The sequence below is a fragment of the Epinephelus lanceolatus genome, chromosome 13 (assembly GCF_041903045.1).
Source record: "Epinephelus lanceolatus isolate andai-2023 chromosome 13, ASM4190304v1, whole genome shotgun sequence".
Classification (NCBI taxonomy): domain Eukaryota; kingdom Metazoa; phylum Chordata; class Actinopteri; order Perciformes; family Serranidae; genus Epinephelus; species Epinephelus lanceolatus.
The window spans coordinates 19,824,839-19,850,742 of NC_135746.1; the positions used below are offsets into that span (position 1 = coordinate 19,824,839).

The 25,904-nt window shown below is 43.4% G+C and overlaps 2 protein-coding genes across 23 annotated transcripts in view; one reads left to right on the top strand and one right to left on the bottom strand.

Moving 5' to 3' along the window:
- Positions 1 to 2,677, bottom strand: part of otofa (otoferlin a) — a 136,070-nt gene extending 133,393 nt beyond the window's left edge. For all 20 annotated transcript variants that reach the window (XM_078173850.1, XM_078173843.1, XM_078173852.1 and 17 more), the window contains exon 1: positions 2,334 to 2,677. In XM_078173850.1, coding sequence (XP_078029976.1) covers positions 2,334 to 2,415 — 82 coding nt within the window. In that variant the 5' untranslated portion in view covers positions 2,416 to 2,677. The remainder of the gene's footprint in view (positions 1 to 2,333) is intronic.
- An 8,657-nt stretch (positions 2,678 to 11,334) lies between these two features.
- The window catches only part of fndc1 (fibronectin type III domain containing 1), a 62,222-nt gene continuing 47,652 nt past the window's right edge, over positions 11,335 to 25,904 (top strand). For 2 of the 3 annotated variants that reach the window (XM_033649216.2, XM_033649217.2), the window contains exons 1-3: positions 11,335 to 11,483; positions 21,567 to 21,761; positions 24,853 to 24,921. In XM_033649216.2, coding sequence (XP_033505107.2) covers positions 11,411 to 11,483; positions 21,567 to 21,761; positions 24,853 to 24,921 — 337 coding nt within the window. In that variant the 5' untranslated portion in view covers positions 11,335 to 11,410. The remainder of the gene's footprint in view (positions 11,484 to 21,566; positions 21,762 to 24,852; positions 24,922 to 25,904) is intronic. The other variant, XM_078173857.1, reaches the window with a different exon arrangement.

The following is a 25,904-nucleotide window of genomic DNA, read 5'->3' on the forward strand; positions in this document are numbered from 1 at the left end:
ATAGATTATTTTTGTTCCAGTGCATTGTTCTGCTGGGAAGCCTTTGGTTCTGACATTCATGTGGATACCACCTGACATGTTCCAGCCACTCAAACACTGTTGCAGACCAAGTACCCCCCCTCATGGCACCAGTACTCCCCAATGGCAGTGGCCCCCAAGCAGAAAAAGCAGCATGCCACACTACAAAAACGATTTAGATATGGCCCGTGGAGCGTGACAAAAAGCTCAAGGTGTTGACCTGGCTTCTAAATTTCCCAGATCCCAATCTGCTCAAGGTGGGGCCTCCTTGGATCGGACTTGGCTCTGACCTGTCGAGGCATGGACACAGGATCTCAGGGAGTGTCCTGCGTGCGTTAGCGGCAGATTCATTTAGTCCAGTGGGTTGTGAGGTAGGTTAATGGCACGTGCCACAGATGCTCATTCAGATTGGGGTCTGGGGAATTTGGAGGCCAGGTTGACCCTTTGAGGTTTTTGTCACATTCCTTGGGCCATTCATGAGTGGTGGTTGCAGTGTAGCATGGTGCATTATCCTGCTGGAGGGCCACTGCCATTGGGGAGTACTGTTGCCATGGGGGGGTACTTGGTCTGCAACAGTGTTTGAGTGGCTGGAACATGTCAGGTGGTATCCACATGAAAGCCAGAACCAAAGGTTTCTCAGCAGAACAATGCACTGGAACAAAATAATCAAAGTTATTCACTTCACCTGTCAGTGGTTTTTATGTTTTGGCTGATCGGTGTATATTTGTACATTGTAGAATAATGCACATATTTTTTATGTATTTTTACACTCTTTGTTTCATCCTTTTTATTTCTTCTCTCTTATAATTCTCTATACTATACATCAGAGTGACAGTAAAGTACCACAATTTCCCCCCAGGGATCGATAAAATATTTCTGATTCTGATTACCTTTACACTAAGGTTTGCTCTATCGGAGCTTACGAAGTGGGGGAACCCTTTTCTCTTTCTCTTTTAATTGTTTGCATGTGTCACCTGTCCTTCAACTAGACAGAAGATTGCATATGCACCTTTTCTTTTGAAATATAGTGAATAAGTGACTGTACTGTAAGGCAGAAAGTGGAGTATTAAAAAGGCACACACACACACACACACACACACACACATTGTTTCTTAGACTAACAACTTAGCAAACAGATGAGCTGCAGCTACTCTGCCGACAGTTGGTCCATTGGGGGCGAGGAGCAGCCAATCTAATCCTTGACTTGGATGACACGGTTCATGTAAAATCAAGACCCTGGTGAATTCACTGCAGCGCAGAGCCCAACACTGAAAGCCATCCTCTCTCCGGTGCACACACACTCATGCACACACACACTCACAGAGCAGTGGAGAGAGGAGGAAGGGGGTGGCGGTCTTGTATCATCCTACACAATACTGATGCTGACAGCAGGAGTCTAATCAGAGATCAGCTGGGACTGAACACCTGTCATCTGTCAGAGAGCGGACTGATCGCTGTCCAGGGTGCTGAAACACACACACACCTCTCTCTTCCTGTCTCCTTTTCTCTCTCTGATGTCGATGAATAAATCCCCTGAACTCCCTCCAAATGTCCCTCCAATCCTTCGGTGATCCCTCTTTCCTCTGAACAGGAAGGTGTTAGGATAATGACCCCTCAGGAGCTATAAAACACCAAAGAACTATAGGATTGGCACTTACCCTGAACATATGATAAAGAAGACCTCCACCTCTGGCACCTCCTCAGATAATCAATGCCACCAGCTCAATAAATTGTAACCTACTGGCCTCTTATTGCTTCATGAGTAAAATGACCCATCAAGGGAAATCAGTGATAAGGAATCACTGCAGTGTCACTATAGTTGCAGGGATGTACACAGTGCTTTTTCTTTTTGAGGTTATGATGAATAATTCATACTAATTATTCATATTCAAGCTAAGAGAAGCCCATGTCCTGACAGCTGGAAAAGACTGGATAACTGGTTAACAAAATGGTTTGTTTCTGCACAGATATGAGAAGGCACTGGAGCATATGTATCCATGATATGAATATGAGGGAGTGTACCAAACGCTTATATAACAAGTGCAAAACTCCCATTAGAGTAGGGTTGGATTTTTAAATTGTATTGTAGACTCTCTTTCTGCCTTTTATATTAATGATATTAGTCCAGTTTCCATCTTTGGATCAAAGGCGCATGGGAACAGCGCGTCTCCGGTGGGGTTCCCCCAACTTTTTACGCACCCGGGACCGCTGATCATCTCCCATCACGTCGTCTAACGTGAATCAAATCCGGCCACTACACACTGGGTGATTCAGTTTCACAACACACAGGCTGCAACACACACACCTTATCCTACCTCTGAATGTAACTTTGGCGATCCTGTCACCTTTCCCCCGGAGGTGAGCGACCGTCTTCAGGTGAACCACTAGAGCCATCATTGGTCCACACTGGTCAGGCAGGGAGTAAAAATTACTCCGACACAGATCAAACTTGAGCGGCTTTGGTGCAATCTGTGTTCAGTGTTCTTCAGATGAGCCTCTTCTTGCGGCTGGACACAAAGATCGTTTTCCATACGGGCAGCATGTAAAATTATTTGTGGGTTTTTTCATGTAATAGTGAATTAATTATAAGCTCCAGTTAACATTTCCTCTCGCTCCGTGCTCCGTGGCTGTTGGGTCTGTCGCGCATCTCCGAGCTGGCACTTGGTTTTACTCTGCTTGTCGCGCAGGAAGGGCGGGGGGTGTGTTTCAGCCTCAGTGAGGGGATGGTGGATGTTCTAATTGTAAAAAATCAGTCCAGCTCTGGGATTTGAGGGACATGCACTACTTCCTTTTTTTCCAGGGAGGAAAAATCTTTTAAAGCCATGATCCTGCTGTATACCTTTAACATATTTATATTCTTTATCTCCTCTGCAGACTGCATGGCCACTGAAGAGACCCTTTTTGTGTGTTTGTTAAGGGGGGCAGGGGATCTTTAGGGGTAGACAACAGATCAGCAGTATATGCAACATACAAGTGGCATACAGCATCTGAAAGCTGGGAACCTGAAGATTGATTTGAGATGCGGCTCAGCACTGTGTGGCAAGCTTTTCTAGTCATGAATCTGTTTTAGGTAGGTGCCTATTCAAAAGTTTAGAGATTTTAAGGGCTTAAGACAGTGGTTCCCAACTGGTGGGTCCTGGTCTCAAAGTGGGTCGTGGGTCCATACTGAATGGACCACAAGTGACTCATAAATGTGCCAAGTTTGTAAAAAACACACTTTATTACTATCATTATTATTAAGTACAGTGAATTTCTGACACAGAGCTTTTATTTTTAGGTGCTGTCTTTGCTTTAAAGTGAGTTACTAACAGCACAGCCAACATTTGTATGTGGGGCCCATACGGGTTGTAAATGGATGGAAAAATGGGCTCTGTATGGCATTGTCCACAGGTTCCACATTGGTGCTATGCCCATTGCCCACATGGGTGGGTTTACCCAAGCAGGCCCCAGATAAGATGCCCATTTCAGGCCCATACCCACTTTGTACACAGGTAGCCCTAGCATAACCTGTGTGGGGCTTGATTAAACCCAGCCATGTGGGGATTAAATTGATTCGTAAATGGACAGAAAATTGACCCTACATGGCATTGTCCACATCCACATTGGCCCTATGCCCATTGACCACATTGGTGGGTTTACCCAGGCAGGCCCCAGATAAGATGCCCATTTCGGGCCGATACCCACTTTGTACCCAGGTAGCCCTAGTATAACCTATGTGGGCCTTACTTGATTAAACCCAACCATGTGGGTAACTGGCATGGGGCCATCATGGAACCCATGGACAATCCCATTTCATTCATTCATTTTTTTTAGCCCATTTACACATGGGCTCCACATACAAATGTTGGCAGGGGTACAGCTACTTGAAAAGACCCCGTGGCTGGACCAGATGGGAACCACTGGCTTAAAACATTATGATAGAAGTATATGATGGTCAGTCCCATGGTGTTGATACCATTTGTTATGCAGATTTGGGGCTAAATTTAAGCTTTTTTCGCAGTTGAAAAGTAATTTAAAAAATGGTCAAAAATCCCTCCAAAATGCCACATTAAGACACCAAGACCTTGGGGATGCCATAGAAAAAATCATGCTGTGGTCTGGTGTCAAAAACTTTTGACATTTGGAAATTTCTGTAAGAAGTGCATTTTTCGGCAATAGGATGGCGAACCATTCTGTTTTGGAAACTGTTAATAAACACCCTTGTTGTCACCATAAAGCCATATGCATCTGAATGCCCAAGGTCTCTGGTGTGTGGCTGTAAAGTTTTATGAGGCTGTGATTATACTAAAGGTCACAATAGGTAATTTAATATAGTGATGTCTCAAAATGGTCTCACTACAGTGAAATGGCTTCTATGGGGACTAACATCATCACACATGAATAAAACTGGGCTAATGAAATCCACAGGCTCAGCTCTCACTCTGATTGTACCCAGTTTATGCATTTCTAAGACTGTATGGGGACCTCAGTGTGCAGAAATATTCAAATGAAGCTCTAATGTAAGTTCAGTGTGGAAGACAATACTTTTCATGCTTAGGCTGTAACTTTTCATTCTCACCCTGTCATTCAATCCTTGCACGCCTGCTCACTCTCTATCTCTAACTGTCAGTTGAGTCATCAGCTGTTCTTCAGCTGATTCACAACCAACCAATAGCACAGAGACATACCATTGACCTATCATCTTACCACTTTCTGTTTTAAATATATTTCTTCAGCCACGCGCACCGTCCACCTCCCCATCATTGCCTAGTCTCCTCAGATTCATCATCCTCATGCGCCTCATCAGCCATCAGCCTCAAAGTCATCAGCCATCACCACCTCCACCAGCCTCTGGACTCCATGAGGGGATTTATCTTGCTGCTGCCATCCACCTCCCCATCACTGCCTAGTCTTCTCGGATTCATCAGCCTCATTCACCTCTTCAGCCATCAGCCTTATAGTCATCAGCCATCACCACCTCCACCAGCGTTTGGACTCCATGGGGGGATTTATCTTGCTGCTGCTCAGATCTGAGCCGAGAGCCAGAAGGCAAAAACTGGAACTTGGAGAATGAGGGGTGGAAGCTGTCGGAAAGGATGGCTTTAGCCTTTCTTACTATCTGTTCACAAAACAGGACAGACAACGTACTCTGCTGAACTCCCAAGTTCTTGCTACTCATTGTCACAATGCTACTCTGTGCATTTTTGGACAAGATGTTGAGATTCCCCCCAAACCAGCAGAGAAGAGAAAAGGTCAAGGCAGTATGAATATATTTATTCTTCTTTTGCCATCTGCATGCAAAATGCTGCATGGTTTGTGTCCAAAACTGAATGGGATTTGCATAAAGTATGTGCATAAAGGGAAGACTCATGGGCACCCACTGAACTCATTTTTATTCAGATATCTTGAGGTGAGAGTATCATGGGACCCCTGTAAAAATGGCCATGCCAGTTTTTCTCCTTGCCAAAACGATCCTATCTTTGGAGCATTATTTACCCTTCCCAAAAAGTTAGCATGACATGGTTAGTCTTCTAGTTACATATGATCTATCCTACCTTCACTCTAGTTTCATAGCTCAGTCTGCTACAGCCTCTTACAAACAGTAATGTCAGCGGAAATTGCCAATAGTCCTGCGGGTCTCTTGGGGCTTTTAATAAGACTCCTCAATATAATCAGATATTTTTCAGTATAGTCACAAAGGATAGATTAGTCTATTGAGTTACAGTCTGTAATTTTCATCTTTTTGCAGAACAGGGATTCAAATATGTTAATAAATATAAAATGAATGGTATCGACCATTTAGTGCTTGTAATTCTCCATGGTATGTCTCCTTTAACACTGCCATAAAGATCTAGAATTTAACCATGACCTTAAGATAGCTTTCTAAAACTTATTGTATCATAGGATTAAATCTTATTCTGTCGGACAGATGCTGAGTAAAATACAGTAGCCAGGCAACCCCACCCCTTACTATGGATGACTTAAGTTCAGGGGTCAAATGAGCTTTGCCAGTTGGTCCCTGTCCGACACTGGGCAGTGGTCTGTCTCTCTGCTCAACAGAAACCACATTTTACCTGCTGGCTGTAGCCCTCAAATCTGTAACAAAGAGCGACCAGCAGGTAGGCAGCTGTGCCAAGAGTTTTCAAAACAGAGTCCAGGCACCTGCCAAAGTCCGGGAGGAAGATGGAGAATAATTCAGTGGCCTCACTAGATGTTACCAGCACCCTCCCAGAGCACTATTACATGGGCAGTTTTTGGCATCATCTGTGGGAAGTTCTTTGTGTTTGACAACACATGGCCAAGCCTTTTTGAAACAGGTAATATTGACTGTCGCTGAGGAAGATCTTGTAGAAAGAAAAGAGAAATAAACTATTTATTTTGCAGCCTGCAGTGTGCAGCCTTCCTCTGTGACCTTCAGTATTGAATGTTGCCTCAATGCATCTAACAAGTAACAAACTAATCTGTGGTGGGAGTTTATTCAGAAATGCCTCTCTTAGGAGTACCACAGCTGCACTCATAGGGACCCCTCTGACAGCTCTGTGATGTTTCCCAGCAGGCACAGGGACACAATCAGGCCAACAGCAGCGTATTGGTCCAGCCCAGATATAGATCTGCCTGTCAGATAGGACTCAAATCATCTGCTCACACAAAAATACATATATTGTGTGACACGTGTATTCAGCAACTGAGTCACTGTGGTGTCTAGCATCTGGGGTGGGGGAGCCCTTCTGTGCAGAGATTGCATGTTCTCCCTGTGTTAGCGTGGGTTTTCTCCAGGTACTCCGGCTTCCTCCCACAATCCAAAGACATGCAGGTTAATTGGTGACTCTAAATTGTCCTTAGGTGTGAATGTGAGCATGAATGGTTGTCTGTCTCTATGTGTCAGCCCTGTGATAGTCTGGCGACCTGTCCAGGGTGTACCCTGCCTCTTGCCCAGTGACAACAGGGATAGGCTCCAGCCCCCTGGCGACCCCCAATAGGATAAGTGGTTACTGTAAATGAACGAATGTACCTAATAAACTGGCAACTGAGGACCAGTTTTCCCTCAGAGCTTGTTGTTTCTATTTGCTGAACCACCCTATTTTTAGTTACTGCCTCTGAGACAGCTAATTAGGTGTTTTTCTTTCTCTCGACTCTCCCAGAAAATAAGGGAAACATAAAAACAGCGGCGAAATGTGATAGCTAGTTCAGTAATTCATCATCTCTGTCTATGAGACACCCCAAAGGAGTAGTGCCAGGGGGCACGACAGTCTGCATATTTGTTTAAAAAGAAGTATAACTTGTGTCTTAAACATGGGTAGATGTCGACCACGCCTTTGCCTGACAGAGAAATGTAAAACTGTTGATAGAACTGGAACACTCTGTTCATATAAGCTCAGCTTCACATGCAGTACAGTTGGATACAGTATATCAGAAGAGACGGATTATTTCATCACAAGCTTCCTGTCACCTCACTCAAGAGAGCTATGGCAGGACCTGACATAAATAACCCCAGGCATGCGTGTAACAAGATGTGACACCTTGTATACACTATACCGAGGTGGCTGAAGTGTGTGTGTGTGTGTGTGTGAGTGACAGTGTGTGCACAATTGCAGGTTTGCAGGGAGTGGGTGAAAGAGACAATTATCTGCTTTGATAAGTTTTTTTTTAGTTTAAAATTGTACTCTGTTTTGTGCTAACTCATGCACTATTGCAAGACACTGCAGTGGTGTATGTGTGTGTGTGTGTGTGTGTGTGTGTGTGTGTGTGTGAGTGTGAGTGTGTGTGTGTGAGAGAGAGAGACAGAGAGAGGGGCTTCCAGAGACTCAGTCAGCCCCAGTAATGAGTTTATGATGTTATAGTTTTTAGGGCAGAGGTAACATAAAAAAGACAAACTGCAATTACTTTACTGGCCCTTGGGGGCCACGGAGGTGACCAGTGACGCATGTATTGATTTTGTGGCTATTCTGGCCCCTTTTTTGAGTAACAAATACAGAAAAACAGCCTGAGGAGTCTGAGTTGTCCGCAGTACTTTATTTTACAGAGCGGCTACTGTGTGATTAAAACCTGGCTGTTATATTTAAGCCATAACTCTGACTTTTCGCCAATCATGAATTCATTCATAAATAAGAGATGGTTGAAATGTCTTCTCAGTGTCTCAGTGAAGGCTCTGGCCAACAGAGGGAGATGTTGGTCTGCAGTTAAACCATCAAGACAAGTGAATCTGTTGCTTGATGTCTCTTGATGAGCCCACACAGGCACCGACCTTGACTTGACAGATAGATTCATTACAGCAGCATATTTATTCCAGTTCTTTCACTATGAATGAGAATGTTACTGATAGATGAACCTCTGAGCTATGAAGACACCGTTAAAGGAGCATAGATTCAGTAATTATCCATCTGTCACACTGCTGCTGCTCCAATGGGATATGTGCTGTTATAACAAAAAGGTCAAGAGGTTTTACAGCAGAGTCCAGATGATCTGTGGGAAACACGAAGAGCTCTCACATTCAAAATGTGCAGCAGAGGTGATTAATGAGGCAGCAAATCCTCAGACTTTAGTGTGGTAGTAACTACAGGAAAAGTACCAGGGATAAAAATGAAGAAGTAGTGCTTCCTAGATGTTTTAATTTAAAGTTTTACTGCATTTAATTAAGACTACTTTACAGAATTAAAGTGGATTTAAAACCATGTACCATTACTAGTATTTATCATTAACAGGAGCAGAACCTCATATTCAATATCTATGTAATGTGTGATCTGTTTTAAGAGTCATACAAAGACAAATTCATTAACAGAGACCACACCAAGGGTTTGAGTAGAAGGATGAGGGGGTGAGGGTCAAGGGATAAACTGATGAGGGCCAGAGGAATGTAGGGATGGAGGGGGGGATAAAGGTTGAGGAGACTGGGGATGAAACGATGAGGGTTAAGGGTTAAGGGATGAAGCATGGGGAAATGACGGCTAAGGGAGAATGGATGAAGGGTGAGGGTTGAGGGGTGGAGAGATGAGGGGATGGGGAGAGAGGGATGAATGGATGAGGGTGGAGGAATGAAGGGATGGGGATAAAGGTTGAGGAGATTTGGGATTAAGGGATCAGGGTATGGAGGGTGCGGGATGAAGGGATGCGGGTTGAGGGATGGGGGATGAAGGATGGTGGATGGATGGGTGAAATAATGAGGGGATGAAGGGTGAGGGATAGATTGATGAGGGTCAAGGGATGAAGGGTGTGGGGTGAGTGAATGAGGGTAAAGGCATGAAGGAATGAGGGGTGAGGGAATAAGAGGATGATTAGTGAGAGATAAATGGATGAGGGTAGAGGGATGAAAGGATGAGGGAATAAGAGGATGATTAGTGAGAGATAAATGGATGAGGGTAGAGGGATGAAAGGATGAGGGGATGAAAGTTGAAAGATAAATGGATGTAGGTAGAGGGATGAAAGGATGAAGGGATGAGGGGTGAGTGGATGAGTTTTGAGGGATGAATGAATGAGTAGATGAGGGGTGAGGGATAAGTAGATGAGTGCTGATGGGATGACAGAATGAGGGGATGAAGGGTGAGGGATGAGTATTGGGGGATGAAAGGATGAGGGGATGAAGAGTGAGTGACAAATGGATGAGTGTTGTGGAATGAAAGGATGGGGGAATGAAGGGTGAGGGGTGAATGGATGAATGGATGAATTGATAAGGATCAAGGGACAAGGGGTGAGAGTCGAAGGATGAAGAAATGAGGGGATGAAGGGTGAGGGATGAGTGTTGAGGGATGAAAGGATGGGGATGAAGGGTGAGGGATGAAGGAATGAGGAGTGATAGATAAATAAAAGGGTTGAGTGATGAAGGGATAGGGGGTTGAAGAGTGAAAGATAAGGGGATAAGGGTACAGGAATGAAAGGATGAGGTGATGAAGGGTGAGGGATAAGAGGTTGAGGGGTGAAGGATGAAGGATAATGGATAAGTAGATGAGTGCTGAGGGGTTAAGGGATGGGGATGAAGAGTGAGAGATAAAGGGATGAGGGTTGATGGATAAAAGGATGGAGATGAAGGGTGAGGGGTGGGTGGATGAGGGTCAAGGGATGACGGGATGAGGGGTGATAGGTGAATGAATGAGGGTTGAGTGATGACCGGTGATGGAAGAACTGATAAAAGATGAGGGATGAAGACATGAGGTGATGATGGCCGATATGGGTAGAGGGGTGAAGGAATGAGGGAAAAACGCAGGTCATGGACAGATAGATGGATGCATGTGATGAGTGTTGGCTGAAGGTGGGAACATGGGAGAAAACCAGGGAGTTGAGAGCGTGAGAAGGTAATGGATCAGGTGTAGGTGAGGGTGTGGTCTCTGCTCCCGAACTCTGTTATAAAACTACATCATGTAATAGACACACTGACTGTAGTAGTCAGACTCAGTGATCTTAACTCCACACAGACACACAGAGAGCATGTCAGATGAAACTTCAGCTCCACTGCTGCTACTACTGGAAAACATCAGCTCTAATCAAATCTCCCCTTTATTACACACATGCTTTACTATATATAAAAATATGACGTGTTGCTCCATCTAGTGGTTAAAGTGACCTCTTCGGAAAATGCATGTAATCGTGCACACGCAGATTACATCATTCATCAGAGTTTTGGCTCACAGTCCTGTCTTCTTACACCTGGAGAGAGATGGTGTCATGGAAACATCTGACCCTAAAGAGGTCCAGGTCTGCAAGAATGAGACTGGAACAGAAGAGGACAGGTGGAACTTAAGGGTTTTTTTGGATAAGAAACTATACAAACCATAACAACAACGTTCTTATAGATTTAAGAAGAAAAGCACTTGTAAACATTAAAGGAAATCTGGAGGAGAAGGTGTGGTTTGTAAATGAAAAGCAGTAGTGGACAGCGTGTACAAAACCTCAGCTCTGAATTATTCTGGCACTAATCAGTGGCTTACACCCTGTAGTCTTTTTTCCCTCCCTCCACCTGCTACCAGACCTTCAAATTTTGGGTGAAATCAGTGGTGTACCCTGAAGAGGGAGACATTTATCAGTTTTATTTTATTTGATCAACAAGTCAAAGACACCCTGCAGCAGCCTGCAGGCACGTTTATAGGCAGCTGGAGAATATAAATGCATAGAATAAATTAAAATTATGACAACCTATATAATAGGTTTCTAAATACTTGGAAAGTGTTCTGTTTAAAAGTTTAAATGCTTTTTTAAAGCCCACTCCACATTGTGTCATCTCTTTCAAATCAAACCCGTCTGGATGTGATTGTAATTATTCATTTTTTGAAAGTTTTTCTGCTGACACAAAGAAGCGCAGAGTTCACGGTGAAAAGCAGCAGTCCCATCTGAGGAGGAGGAGGAGGAGGGGAGGGCCGGTGTGTCCCAGCCCTCTGCATCCAGCTGGTGCGTCGCTCCTCAGCAGTAGCGCGCCACACTCACTATGGCTTTAGCCGCAAGCAGGACGCTCTTGGCGCTATTCGTCACGTTTTGCGCACCGGGATGCGGATGGACAGGTAAAAAAGATTTGTTTACGTTGTCCCTGAGCAGGTGCACGTTTTGCACTAGTGTGTTATGCACATTGGGAATTGTTTGGGCACTGTTGCTTTCTCCTCTGGTAGTTTAATGGCTCCGCTTTTATAGATGAGAGTGGGTGCAACGTGTGCTGTTGATCAGTTTATTGCTGCAATCTGCGCATTTTAGTGCGTTAACATCACTGTCTTGATGCTGTTATTTTTTTAAAAAGGTGTAAAACACTTGCATGCATATTCTTGCCTGTGCATTCCCCCAGTTGCTGCAAATTTTTCATGAAAAAATAGATTAATTGCATCCATGTACAAAGCATTACAATATTTAATTTGGAGTTTACAGTTTGATTTATCATCTGCATTTGTGAAAAAAAAAAAATTTAAGTGAGCCATTGCAGCAGACACAGACTGTGACAGTGTGCACTGTTGTTACTTTATGGGAGGAAAATATGATGCTGGCGTCCCAGCAGCAGTCATGGAACAAGTTCTGACCTCATACAGTAGGCACATGCTGGAGGAGCTGTGATAAAGTTGATAAATATCAGTCTGCATCGCTGTGTTTTCATGTGAGGGGTATCAGGCCAAATTGGTGACTAATCTGGCTGATGGTGGTGATAAATGACCGGCCTGTGAAGCTCAGGAGAAAAGAAGTGGTGGGGTTTCTGTCTGCACTCTTCCTCTGGACAGAGCTGCTTTGCTGCATGCTTTAATAGTCATATCCATCATCAGCTATGAGACAGGAATGGGTGAAATACTCCTCAAAATGCTTTTTTACCCACAAGGAAATTTATTTTTCATTTTTTAAATTTATTTGATTTTTAATCTACATCTGCACGGTGATCTGTCAAATAGATGAAGCAGTTTTTGACAGGCTCACAGACCGCAGCACACATGGTTTTTAAAGTTTCTCAAATGCTGTTTGTAAAATCAAATCTCAGGGAAAGGAGCCCAAATCCTCCAGACAGTCACAACATCTAAAATATCAAAAGTACCATAAAGCCTGATGAGTTTCAGAGGGCTGTGAGCCAAACCTTATGAGTTTAAAGGCACGTTACAGCCAGACTTTCTTTTCTCTCCTCTTTTTCTCCTACATACTCCACTTATACTGTCAGTCGATCTGCAATGTTTCTTTATGCCTCCTACTCAACTGCAAGCACTTAGTGCATGAGGTCATCGCTTTCTCTGAATATAGGGAGCTGCTATTTGTTGTGGTCTTTTCCCTCTCAGTCGTTCCCTTTTCCATCTTTTGGGAGGCATTTGCAGAGCACTTTTTCTGCGACACCCCGCTTCACATTCATCCACTTATATACATTCACACCTGGGAGCTACTTAATGCAACCACAGTTCACTGCTGCGGGCCGCTGAGCAGCAGCTTGGAGTTAAATGCCTTCCTCTCGGGCATTCTGACAGTAGTTGTTAAGGGAGAGGGGAGTGTTACTCATTAACTTTCTCCACTCGCATGTCATCAGCTTGTCAGTCTGAAATTCTTCTCAACAGCGGATGAAATTGGGCCCTTGGGAATATCTAGACACCTAGGCGGGAGCAGCGCAAATAGAGAGAACAGAAACATAGTGTATTTGGATGATAAATAATGTCAACTTCTTCCATGCAGCCACAGTCCATCAACTCCTGGAAAGTGTAGAGAGTAATCGGGGCAGAGAGTGAGGGGGAAAGAGGGAATCATGTCTTTGCAGGCCAGTGGAATTTAATTTCTCTGCCCCACTTAACCTGCTGGAATTTGGCAGGAGTGACAGATCTCACTGAAAACTCTCAGAATCAGGAATTTCATGACTTGAACTTTTTTGTAGTGGGAAAAAATGACAGAGGCAGACACAAGAAAATCTAATATTTCTAATATTTTCCACAATACTGGGTACAACTGATCACCTGACTTAGCTCGAACCAGCACCCCCACCCACCTGTGCCTGTCAGACCTGCCAGCAATGACATATCTAGTGTCATGATGTCATCTCTAGGCGTTGTTCCAGTTGTTTAAATAAGTACCACCTGGGCCACGAGCACACCTGTCATAGCAATGTGGATGTCAGCATACTAAGTGTGTTTCAGTGTGAGATGTCAGTCTCTATTAGCGACAGGATATTTGAATCATCTGAGAAGTCTGTTAGGTCGAGGTTTTGACCACCAACACTGAAATGCAAATACGTTTTCAGACTGTAATTGCATTGGCCAGCTTCTGTTGCTAAACGCCACATGCCATAAATGTCATATGTATGCATGTAACCCTCCCAAGCTAAACAATTACTCATGTCAGGGTGTTGCTTTGAATAAAATATGTTTGTAGTCACATTCCACTTTGAAATAGGCTTAACTCCTGACAATAAAATGACAGCATCCAGTCTGACATTGTGGTGATTGATGTGCCGGTGTGAGGAGGGCAGCAGCCATACATGGTCATGGTCTCTGTCTGCTGTGTCGGCTTTGAGTTGATTACTGGGGAGAGTGTGCTGAGGGTCAGATGTGAGAGGAGTTAAAAGCTGGAAGTACTAAGAATTCTGTCGCTCCTGGCAAGTTTGACACAAGCCTCCCCACCCAGGTAGATCTATGTTCTTAGGGGCAGCTCAAATGTGTTTTTAAATGTACTCAAATCCCATAGGTTTGCTTTGATGTGAACAGCAAAACACAAAACAGGAGCGGGTCTTTTAAAGGAGTAGTTCAACATTTTGGGAAATGTGCCTATGAGCTTTCTTGGCGAGAGCTAGATGAGAAAATCGATCTCACTCTCACATCTGTCAGGCTGTTCTCATTCAATGTTCATATTTATACCTTCAAAAAGTAATGAACTATTACTGGTATATAACTCACGTAATTGTGACCCAGGATGGTGTGATCATGTGATCTAAGTCATACAGACTATCCGCCATCATATTACAGCAGCAAAGGAGGAAGTCAGTTGACGTAGTATAAAGAGCAACAAAGCCCATGTCAGAGTGGTGGTAGATGGGTCAAACACACACAGGACTACAACCCAGGCATTAAGCTTCCTATCAACGAGGTTTCACTCTGAAGTCGTAGAAATCCAACGCTTGGGCAGTGACTTGTGGCGTCAGAAACCAACGAAAAAAGGTGTTCTTAAATATCTGCATGATACGGGGCTGGTCGCTGTTATAGTTAAACGGCACTCTGAAGCGTCATGGGGAAACGCGGCGGGACAAGAACGAAAGTTAAGGTGTCAAAAGTCTGAGTAGGGCTTGTGGGAGGGGTGGTGTATGGTCCAATAACCACCAACCTTCACCCATGAGAGTGGTGTTCACATTCTGTAAGATTCTTAAGCCAAACCCTGTTCTTTTTTCCTAAACCCAACCACGTGTTAGTTGTTGGAGGAAAAAAACATCAGTTGGTGATGTTGTACTGACGTAGTGCGTTCATTTTGAAAGAGACAGTATCTAAACGTTAAATGAAAACCGAAGTGTATTTTGAAAGAAGACAATGCATGTAACAGGCAGAACTTGATACAGCGTCCCTGAACGCCAACAACCAACGCACCCAGCAGAAGATCCTTGGCTTAGCTTAGCATCAACACAATGGGGAAACCGCTGGCCTGCTCTTTCTAGAGATATAAAAAATGCAACAACAAGCGCCTTGAAAGCCGTTTACCTTGTCTTTATGCTATGCTAAGCTACCTGTCTCTTAGGTGTTTCATCTCTAATGGGCAGATGTGAAGGTGGTGTTGATCTTCTCTTTGAAGTCTCTGTGAAGAAGCAGATAAGAGTATTTCCCAAAATGTCGAACTACGTCTTTAAAAATAAGCAAACAAAAGGTTTTATCGCCCTGTCCAGCCATACAGATAGTTAAATTGGCTTTTATTTGCCTTATTTCAGATATCTGTGTATGACTCTTTTGAATCCACCCCAGAATGATGAAGTTGAATGGAATTCTGTTTGTGGGGCACAAAACATAAAGAAAACACATTAATAAATAACATAACTCCCCAGAAACAATGACTCATGATAATCCCCAGAACATGCTGTCAACAAGTTTCATGGGACCATTTCTTAAGCAGAAAATGTTTCCACTGAAAACTGTCGACAGTGAGGTCTGTGAAATGTCCAGCGTGACATTGTTTCTGGAAAAGATACTTTGTTGTTGAATGTTTTCAGTGTTGTGAGTGCCACAAATTTAATTCTATTCAGAGACAGATATTTTTTTTAAAACATGTGGGCAAATAAAACCAAAACTATCTGCATGACTGACCAGTGTTAAGTGAGAATGATGTATTTATTTACTTGGTAAGTTGTGCGAACTAGCCCTTTAAATCAATTTCATGGGTTGATGATGGATTTTATGGCTCAATCTGACCAATCAGACTTTAGGTTTGTTTAATACATAAAATATGACTTCACATTCACATGTTTCCTTTAATTATTGCTAATGCTTCAGTCACATGGAATCAGGCAGATGGTAGCCAGCAGACGGACAACACCTACTGGACAGCACAGGAAAAACAAAGTCTGATGGAATGGCAGGACAGCAAAACGAAACACGCACAACAAAATGTCACAGTGGTGATGCTGTATACCGTTTACAAAGAATGGAATAAAATATGTTTTTAGAGTATGCATTGGGCTTTTTGGCCTTTATTTGATAAGACAGTGGTAGCGTGAAAGGAGATGCTATGCAGCAAAGGGCCACAGGTTTGAATCGAGCTTGGACGCTTGGCCTTTGTACATGGGGCACCCACTCCACCAGGTGAGCCACTTGCCACCCTGGAATAAAATATGTTAAATAAAACTATTTTGTGTATCTTATTTTTTGTTATTATTCTAGTAATGTCCTGATTGCCCATGTTTTCTTCTGGTGTGAGGAAGCTACGTAACATCTGGTTGTAAATTCCGTTGTGGAGGATGGCAAAAAGTTTGAATATTTTAAAACTAGGTGGCAGTGCCGTCTACCATTATCATTGCCGATACTCTGATGGCCTCACCTAATTTTACCATCCTGCTCTTGTCCACTAAAATAATATGGGTTTATCATTACAGCATAATACGAACAACAAACATCAAGAAGGCCCTGCAGAGAACCTCTGCACAGACGTCTCTGAGGTTTCATTCATGTCTTGTAGTGATTAGGGGATCAGGGGCGGCTGTTGCTCAGAAGGTAGAGCAGGTCGGCAACTAATCCGAGGACCTACAGTCGATCCCTAGCTCCTCCAGTCCGCATGTCGAAGTATCCTTGAGCAAGATACTGAACCCTGAATTGCTCCCAATGGCTGTTCCATTGGTGTGTGAATGTAGTAGCAGGTGACACCTTGTATGGTAGGCCATAAGCATGTGAATGTATGGGTAACTGTGACACATAGTGTAAAGAGCGCTTTGAGTAGTTGAAAGACTAGAAAGACATCATACAATTGCACGTGCAGGTCCATCGAAAAAAAATACCCAAAATAGGAGAGTGGAAACTTCACTGTCACTTGCATACCACCTCCGGTTATTACAGAGAAAGGACACCTCAGTCAGTGCATACATGTCTTTGTTGTTTCCATGACAGCAAATTACAGCTACTGATTTATATGACTTTAATCTTAACGCTGCATCACCCTAACCTCCGATGAGTTCCCTCTACCGTGTAAACCCCTCCACACATAAGTCCTTCTGCACACGAGCCTTCACTGGTGATCCTGGTTATTGATGGGAGTTTGAGGACAGTTATTAGGGGTTAATGGCAAACTCATTAGGGGTGAGTGGGGGGTCAGCGTCTGTGATTTTGTGTGCGAGGTGAGAAGGTGCTCTTATAAAAGTGGAGCACATTGCAGGTGCATGAGTGCAAGCATTTTCTAGAACAGTTTAACAGCAGTCCTTTGACCTCGGGGCTTACCTGCATATGTTCCTCGTACCAACCTACACATGCACATACACGTGTGTCTGTCTGTCTGTGAAACACTCACACACACACACACACACACACACACACACACACAAACATTTTGATCGAAAAAAGACAGTGACATAATGGCCCTCAGGCCCTGCCCTCATTCTTCACATACTTAATACTTTCCACTGTCTAACTTAATCACACTCTCACTGTCTGTCTGTCTTTTAAGTGTTATATTATTGGTTTCCCATGGCAACCGCCCTGAAACCAAGCCTCTCTCTGTAACATTATGATGTTACAACCACTGAGTTGCTAAACTGCTTCCCAAACTGTTTATTCTTGGATGGCAATCATGCATCTGCTGCGCTCGAAGGAGTCTTGATTTAATCAGAAATATCTGGTTTGTCCTTGGATCATAAATTTCCATAGAGGCCAAATCACAGAATGATGTCTGGACAGAGGAGCAGATCCCTTCCTACGTAATACACGGCCTTATTGGAAACAGGGGGGCGAGTGACTGAAGTGCGTCCAGACTTGTGTCAATGCAGTCTGCCACAAACAGCTGATAAAATTGACTCCACGCTAACCCTGCATTAATGAGGATATAATGAGGAGAGATTGTGTTTGTTTTGGGAAAACACTCACACTCCTTCACACACGAGACACGATGTGATCCAAGTCTGTGGCCGAGGGTTTGTGCTATCTAGAGTCCGCAGAAACAGCAAGGTGACAATCTTTCAGCACGTAGTAAAACTCACAGAGACAACATTGCAGGCCTCCGAAGAGCTGCAACCATCTGTAAACTGCAGCGTACGAGGCCTGAGTAGCAATTACTTCTTAATGTGAAAAGTAAAAGTGCAGATCCAGCTTGGCGCACACCTGCAGACAACAAGAATTCAAAGCAATGAAGTGATTTTGTGAGGACGCTAAACTGAAACGGCTGCTGTAAACGTCTGGGGAGCAAAGACAGTCGTAAGAGCCAGCTGTTTATGATTATGGACAGACAATTCTGACAATTATATGTGACAGCGATGAATGACCACCATGCTAATAAACCCTGTTCTACTTTGTTTAAGCAGATCCCTCATTTAGCCAATGCTTGATAGTTCGTATTTGGATCCTGGGATTTAAACCTGCTATAATCAATATTTTGATAACAAAGAGAATTATCACCAGACTCTGCAGTTCAGCTCAGCTCTTTGGACCATTTTACTGTAGCATCCTCCAATTTATTGTTTTGGTTTTATGGCCCACAGCTTTACAGTTTTGGTTTGCCCTCATTGCTCTCATCAGCACCTTTTCCAGCTGCAGCAGGCAGCTGTTTTCAGCAAAAAAGAAAGCTTTGATAACCCGACAGTGCACCATCTTTCCAGCACAAAAAACAAACAGACACACAAGTGAGCCACTTGCTGCAGCATTTCGCTGCTGAAGAGTCAGATATTTTCCTCAACAGTAGGTGGAGACCAAAAAACAGAGCTAAAATTAGGAACTAACAGAACTCCAAAGTGATGCTAACACTCCCTCACAGGCTTTTCGCTGGCTGTGCTGAAGTATCTCTATACGATATTCAGAGTGCAGCTATGATTCAGAGGTTGTCTACACATGGTTCTCAACATGGAAGTGATTGAGCTGGCAGCTGGGAGATAACGATGCTAACAGCACAAACAGTGATAACAACAGCAACAGTGCTGACAGAGCTAAAGGTGTTAAGCCATGGATGTGTAAAGAGAACTGGTTACATTGTTGGAAGCGGGGCCCTGTTCATATTTGCGGTATGAAAATTGCCTGGATCCTGATATGAAATGAGTCATTTCGCAGGGTTGCAACACTCAAATTAAAAAATATATTTACTGATTAACAGGCATCTCTTTCACAGTGTAAGTCTTTGAGGGAAAAAAGTCTTTTTGGGACCTGTGGTATTACATGACAGACCCAGAAGTTGTAATTCCACATTTGGCCACTATGTAAAATTGTCTTTAAAACCCACTGCTGTTCCTAGGGGGAACCAGAGGCAAATTTATTTTCGCTATGATGGTAAAGGCATGTCCTGCCCTACTATGCCTTATTCTGCCCCTGAGTGGCTTATGCTGATATTCTTACCCTAACCCTAACCAAACTCACTCCTTTTGCTTAAACCTAACCAACCCAATCAATGAAGGCAACAAGTACTAGCCAGTCAGAGGGAGAGAAGGGCAGGTCTGGTCTTTGCCATCCTAGGAAAATCTGCGAACTGGAGGGTACCAACACCGTCCCATTACCACTGATAACAGGATATCTCAATGCTTCCTTTTCATTTCCAATAGAGAACAGAAGAAGCAGTCATGCTGTGCATGATGGGAGTGTTGCTGTGCGTTTGGAGGAGGGGTTGTGGCACGTTCACCGCTCTGTATTTGCATAAAGACGAGATTCACTTTATGGAAATGAGTCCGTCTAGCAGCAAAACTTGGCCCCAGCTGTCAAACTAGGTGATGCTGTTCTAAAATGAAACAAGATTCAGCAGTGGCATGGCCTATTTTTCACTTCAAATGTTTTTTCAGAATAGCTTTTAATGGACTGTTGAGACGACATAACGAGTTCTCTACCATGTTGTTTACTAAGTGAAATGGTGAGCAGCCTTTTGCAGCATTCATCCAATCAGATGCATTCTACGATTGGGTACGTCACTATTGGGAAGCCCATCAAGTGGCTAGTTAAATGCAACAGCACATCCCCTAGCATCCTCACCAGATCTGGTGGAAACATATCATAACTGCCATATGAAGGCAGTGCAGAGCAGTAGCGATTACCTAGCCAGTGGGATACACACACAGGACTCACATACACTAACATGCCGCCAGTACTACTACCACAACAAAGAACAGAGAAGTTCAGATTACAAAATGCACAAAGGAAGTGTGACGTCTCTGCTCAGGACGCCATTACTCCACTACATGTTTACACAGCAAAGAGTTGTTAGCTGCTTTATTAATGGTCTGAATATTGTATAAAGCTCCTTTACCCAAAAACTTTGTGAACATGTTTGCTGTAAATGAAACACAGCATAAGTTCTAGCAGAGCAGTAAAATCTGTCTCTGATTCAGTATCACTGGCTTATTCGCAGCTGTGTGGCTCGTAACATCCAATCAGATCTATTCAGAACAGACTATAACCTGTCACTCTCTCATTGTTACAGTTATGGGTTGTTATGCCAACGCTGTTTGCTGCTGCAGCTCCCTGGACCACCCTCAGTTTCTCCCCGCGGTATTTATGATGTGGTTGATTTAACTAAGATTTAATGTTCTTTATGCAATAATATGTTAATTGAAATTTAATTCTCCCAGCAGTTTTCTCATACCAGAATCTCTAACAATAAACCATCTGCTAAAAATAGTCAATTCTCTGACTCTGAAAGGAGCAAAGCAATGAAATGCACATACACTGATGATGGGTTTTATGTATAGTTCATTGGGTCAGGGTTTCTGAACAAGTTTTAAAAACTGTTCTGACTATGAATCAGACTTTTTGCAGATATACCCTTACTTATGTTGACTCAGCTGAGGTTTCAGCAACCATGCTTCTAGCTCTCAGGCACAAGGCCATTATTTTGCACAAGATGATTCAAGTCAGCTACTTTGAATATCTCAGAGTGGATGTTTATGATTTCCGATGTCTCCTCTGGGATCTTTTAGCAGATTTTCAAACAAGCTGAATCCATAATTTTATATCGTGTTAGTCACGCTCAATGCTTTATTTTATTATCTGGGTGTATTGTTGGCCTGTTGGATTATTGTGCTGTTACCTCTACAGTGCATTAGCATGCAAACCAAAAGAAGAGCAAAGAGGCAGTTGCTGTCCAAAGCAGAGTGGTGGTTACTATTTTCCTTGTTTTGTTTTGAGTAAATGTAGCCAAGAGGGAAACTGAAGATTGTTCATTGTCCCGAGCCCGTAGCCATCCAGGCAAATCCTCATTTATTTATTTAACCATCAAACTAGTTTGTATTTTTCAGGGCCGCCTTACACGTAAGTTTATGCTTCATCAGAATCAGAGTTACTTTAATGCCAAGTACAATAAATCCAGAGGAAATTGTACTAGTGGCACTGAAGAGGAGGTTTATCAACAGCTTACAGGGCTTGAACAGTAGGCTTAGACACTGCCACAATGTGGAGGGGCAACGGACATTTACATAAGCGATAAAGACAGAAAGGACTGTTTAAATAAACTTTATACAGACACAATTTATCCTTACATCATTTGTTTTGCAGCAGAGAAGCCCCTGCGGTCACACAATGGGAAACAGACATCTGTAGACAAGGGCCTGAGGGAGAGCTGGGAGCCTTCGATTCATCTGGACGGAAGACCGGTGGACCGCTTCGTCATCAGCCCCAACAAGCCCACAAGGTCACACCGCTTCACGAAAGCGGGAAAGGACAGTCGCTCTCATCTACTGGAGGATGTAGGTAAGGCAGAAACAGAGAGAAAGTTAAAAAGAGAGGGTGAGAGCAAGACGAAGACAGTGACATGAACGAATCAAGTGGGAGCTAATGAGTGTGTTTCTGAGGGATGGTGGCACCCCAGAAATGTTTATAGAGGTGGCCAGATGGAGCCACTGAAAGTTGGGTTGGTGCACCAAAACCAAAAACCATAACTGAATTTTGGGAATCAGATTATACTGTCGAAGTATGAAGGCTAGTTGAAAACTAATCAATATGGAGCGCTAAGGATGTCTGTTTTGCTATGTCAGTAGTTAACTGTTGAGAATATATAGGACCTTTTACACATGTTGGTCTATAGTTTAATTTTGCTATTCTGCAGTCTACTGCACTGCGCACCACCAGGGTCTGGTGAGAGCTAGCTAGTATTAGCAGCTCACTCATTCAGCCATAACTTCTAGTAATGCTGTCCTGACCCCACAGTGTTGCTGTGGAAACATAGTGCCCACCCTCTGGTCTCCTCCAAGCTTTCCCTGGTGAGTAAGTGGCTCAATTTGAGCTGTAGAAAACCTATTAGCTTTGGTGACTATGCCATCATTGTTAGCTCTGTCACCACTGGTAGCAGTGTCAACACGGGTAGTGGTGCTAACATCGCAAACAGTGATAAAAGGGTTTTGTGGTTCAATATGAAGTCCCTTACTCACTGGGCGACCAGGGGGGAGACCTGAGGGTGGGCACAATGTTTCCATAGCAATACATTCTGCCATCGGAATGGTGTTAACAGCTGTAATCGCCAAATTAGCAGTGCCGCTAACTACCTAACATTGGCTCCCTCCCTACCGGAGTGGCCAAGAAACCAGTGGAGATGAAGTTTAGGCCACTGTTACCTTGGCTTTCTGGCCATCTGTCAGCATAGCAAACAGGAAACAAAATAAAAACACAAAAACACATAAAACACAAAACAATAGGCCCACAATTTCTTAATTTCTAACTGAATAGCGCATTGAAACAGCACTGTGGTAACACTTATGAGTTGAAGAAGTGCTGGACTAAATGGAAAGACTTCTTGTATTTCATGTCTTTTTTGTTTTTCTTAAAAGTTAACCAGTTAGTTAGCCTACCCGTTAATGGGTGTTCACCTTTCAGAAGCAAAATTAGCCGAAACTGACATCTCTAATACTGATAAACTTTGATTTCTTATTTTATAATTAATACTATTTGATGTGCATAGACTAATACCAGTACAGTTATCATTTTGAGTTCCAAAGCAATCCTGTTTTAATGTTTTTTTTGTATCTATACGGTAAGTTATTGATCTTCAAACAGGCTGGTTGTCCTTTTCCTGAAAAAGAGAAATATACAGCTCTTATTTGAAGTAGTACATTGATTATAAGGAACAAACTATTTACTGGGAACAAGCCTTCACAAGTTTAGGTGAGACTTGTGGGTATCCATCAAACCTATTTTCTTTAGGATATCTTGAGGTGAGAGTTCAAGGGACCCATTTGAAAATGGTCATGCCAGCTGTTCCTTGGCCAAAATTTAACCGAAATGTGAAGCATTATTTGGCCCCCTTATCAACAAGCTATGCTGACATGGTTGGTACCAACAGATGCCGTAGGTTGTTTGGTTTCACAAGATACCACTGCCTTTGCACTAGCTTAAAAATGGGCATGCCACAGCCTCTTAAAGACATTACTGTAGGTCTCCAATTACTTTTCCAGAGGGCGCCAGTGGGGGGGGGGCAGCAATTTTATAAATTGGGCCATGGCCCCCCCCATGGCCCTTCCTTAGGGGCGCCACTGTTGAGGTACCTGAGGGGTGCTGGTAGCACTGCCAGACAAAAAAAAAGTCATTAAGAGGATAATAAATGGAGGGAGAGCAAGAAAAAGAGGTTTGGCTTAAATAATGGAGTGAGCTTTCAGATCCTGGAGTTCTGCTCTTTCTCAATATAAGTGCCAAGAAAATGAGGAGGGGGATGAGCAAAGCTGTGTACAAAGCAGAGACGCCAGGAGGTGAGGTGTAGACACGCGTAGGAGTGCATGTACGATTGATTTTTATCAGAGCATTAGTTCATCATTGGACGTGTTGTGGTCCAAGTTTGCCAGACAGAGAGCAAAAGCACTGGGGGGGTGGTGGTGTGCTTGATGGGCGATCATTATCCCAGCCCAGCAGACAGCAGTTATTTTAGGCTTTAGCAGGACAGTATTTTTAGGTCTTAACAGATTCTTAATTTCTGATCCTGCCTTGTAAAACATAAGACAGGTCCTTATGTTTCTATACACATAGAGTTTGCAGTGTTGACACAGTCTAGCCTGCTTTTGTCATTATTCCATTTTCCTCCGTCCTTGGCATCTCAGAGCCATACTTCATCAGCGGCGCAGGAGTCTGCAGCCAACCCTTCTTTTCCACATCCAAACCCAACCCAGCTCCTATAACCCAATCCCCTGTGTTGTGGTCACTTGTTGTGTGTGTGTGTGTGTGTGTGTGTGTGTGTGCAACATGTGTGTTTGGTGGTGATTGTGGTAGAGTATAGGGATGGTGCCAAGTGTTGAATCATGCATTGTCTTGTGTGGTGTATCAGTGTGTTTTAAAAGTATGCATCTTTACATGCTTTTGTGTGCCGCCCAGTGTGTGCTGCGGCGGCCCTGTGGTCTCTCCAGCTCTGGTGCAGTTTGCCATAAGTCTCTGGCAGCTCAGCAGCGTCTCGGTGTTGCCTTTCCAGAAATTCCTTGCAGATCGTATGTTGTTCCCTCAGCAGCATGAGAGCAGCATCAGTCATCATAAATAACACCATGCTGTTTGCCTCCACATCATTAATGTGTCTGGCCAGCCGCTGTCAAAACAACACAAATGGAGCGATGACTTTTCAGAGACGAGAGGGGGCGAGATTGAGAGTAAAAGCAGAGGCATCCACTTTTCTCACTGACATGGGGAAAAGGAAAATCATACATGTTTAAAGTTGACCACAAAATAGAAAACATAACATTTCCACTTGAAAAAGTTGTCATCTGGTAGAAATGATTCAATTATTTTTAAATTTAGTTAATTCCCTGCTTGCTTTCCAAGTTCCTACTGGCCACATCATTTAACCATTCCTTTTTGTTTCATTTTTTAGACCCTGAATGGGTTAACCTGGATGGCTTTGCTGTGTTGGGCGGTGCACCTGTCAGCAACTCATCAGCAGGTAAACCTGATCTCTAGGCATCTTCACCACCAACACATGGGAGTGGTGTGTCTCAGTTAACAGCTGTACATGTACAACTATGTGGTGAAATCCATTAGAAGTGGTTTGCTGCAATTATCTGCTGTCATCGTGGATATAAAAGGAACCGGCAAATCTAATGTGAGGATGATTCATATTGCAATGTCTTAGGGCTCACTTGTTCTGTCCCTGTGGGATCAGCAAGGAAAAACAACCCCTTGTCTCTGACTCATACTCTTCAGCCAGGTGTGTTTTTCTTGCAGGTGATCCAAAGTTAACATCTCTGTTAGAGTTTTGTTGCCTTTAATGGCATACACCACATTAATTATCACATATTTGCCTGACACTGCTTTCAACAGACTGTGAAATGAGAGGAAATTAGGAATGTGGTCTTCATTAGGGTCCTTATGCCTGGTCTTAAGCTAAGTCAGTCTTAACCTAGGCGTGATATGTTTGACCTAATAGTTATGTCGCTTGCACCATCTAAGATTAGGCCTTCCTCTTGCTAAGACGCCTAGTCAGGAGCAGGCGTAAAAACAAAGTCTCAGCTGTTTCTATTTATCAGCAGCGTGATACAGAAGACCCACTGACTCTGAACAAAAAACAAATGCATTAGCTTATCAGCCTAAGTCTCCATTTGTTTAGCTAACGTACAAACACGAACACATGTCTATTCCTTCCCCTCAACTTGTTGAAAGAATGACCAAACAAATGCTCACTCATGAAAAACACTGCTAATGTCAGTTATCAAGCTAGATAGTGACCTAATTAGTCACTGCGGTCCCATCAGATGCTGGTGTGGTTCATACCTTTAAAATACCACTGTTCCACAGCCAAGTTTGTTTACTCTTCCTCTCCTTTCTCTTACCTGTAGAGCTCTACCTTTCAGCTGTTAATCAAACACAGACATGCCGCTCCTGCACAACTCTGTCAATCTTTACATCTCTGTGTCAGTGAAATGTCCT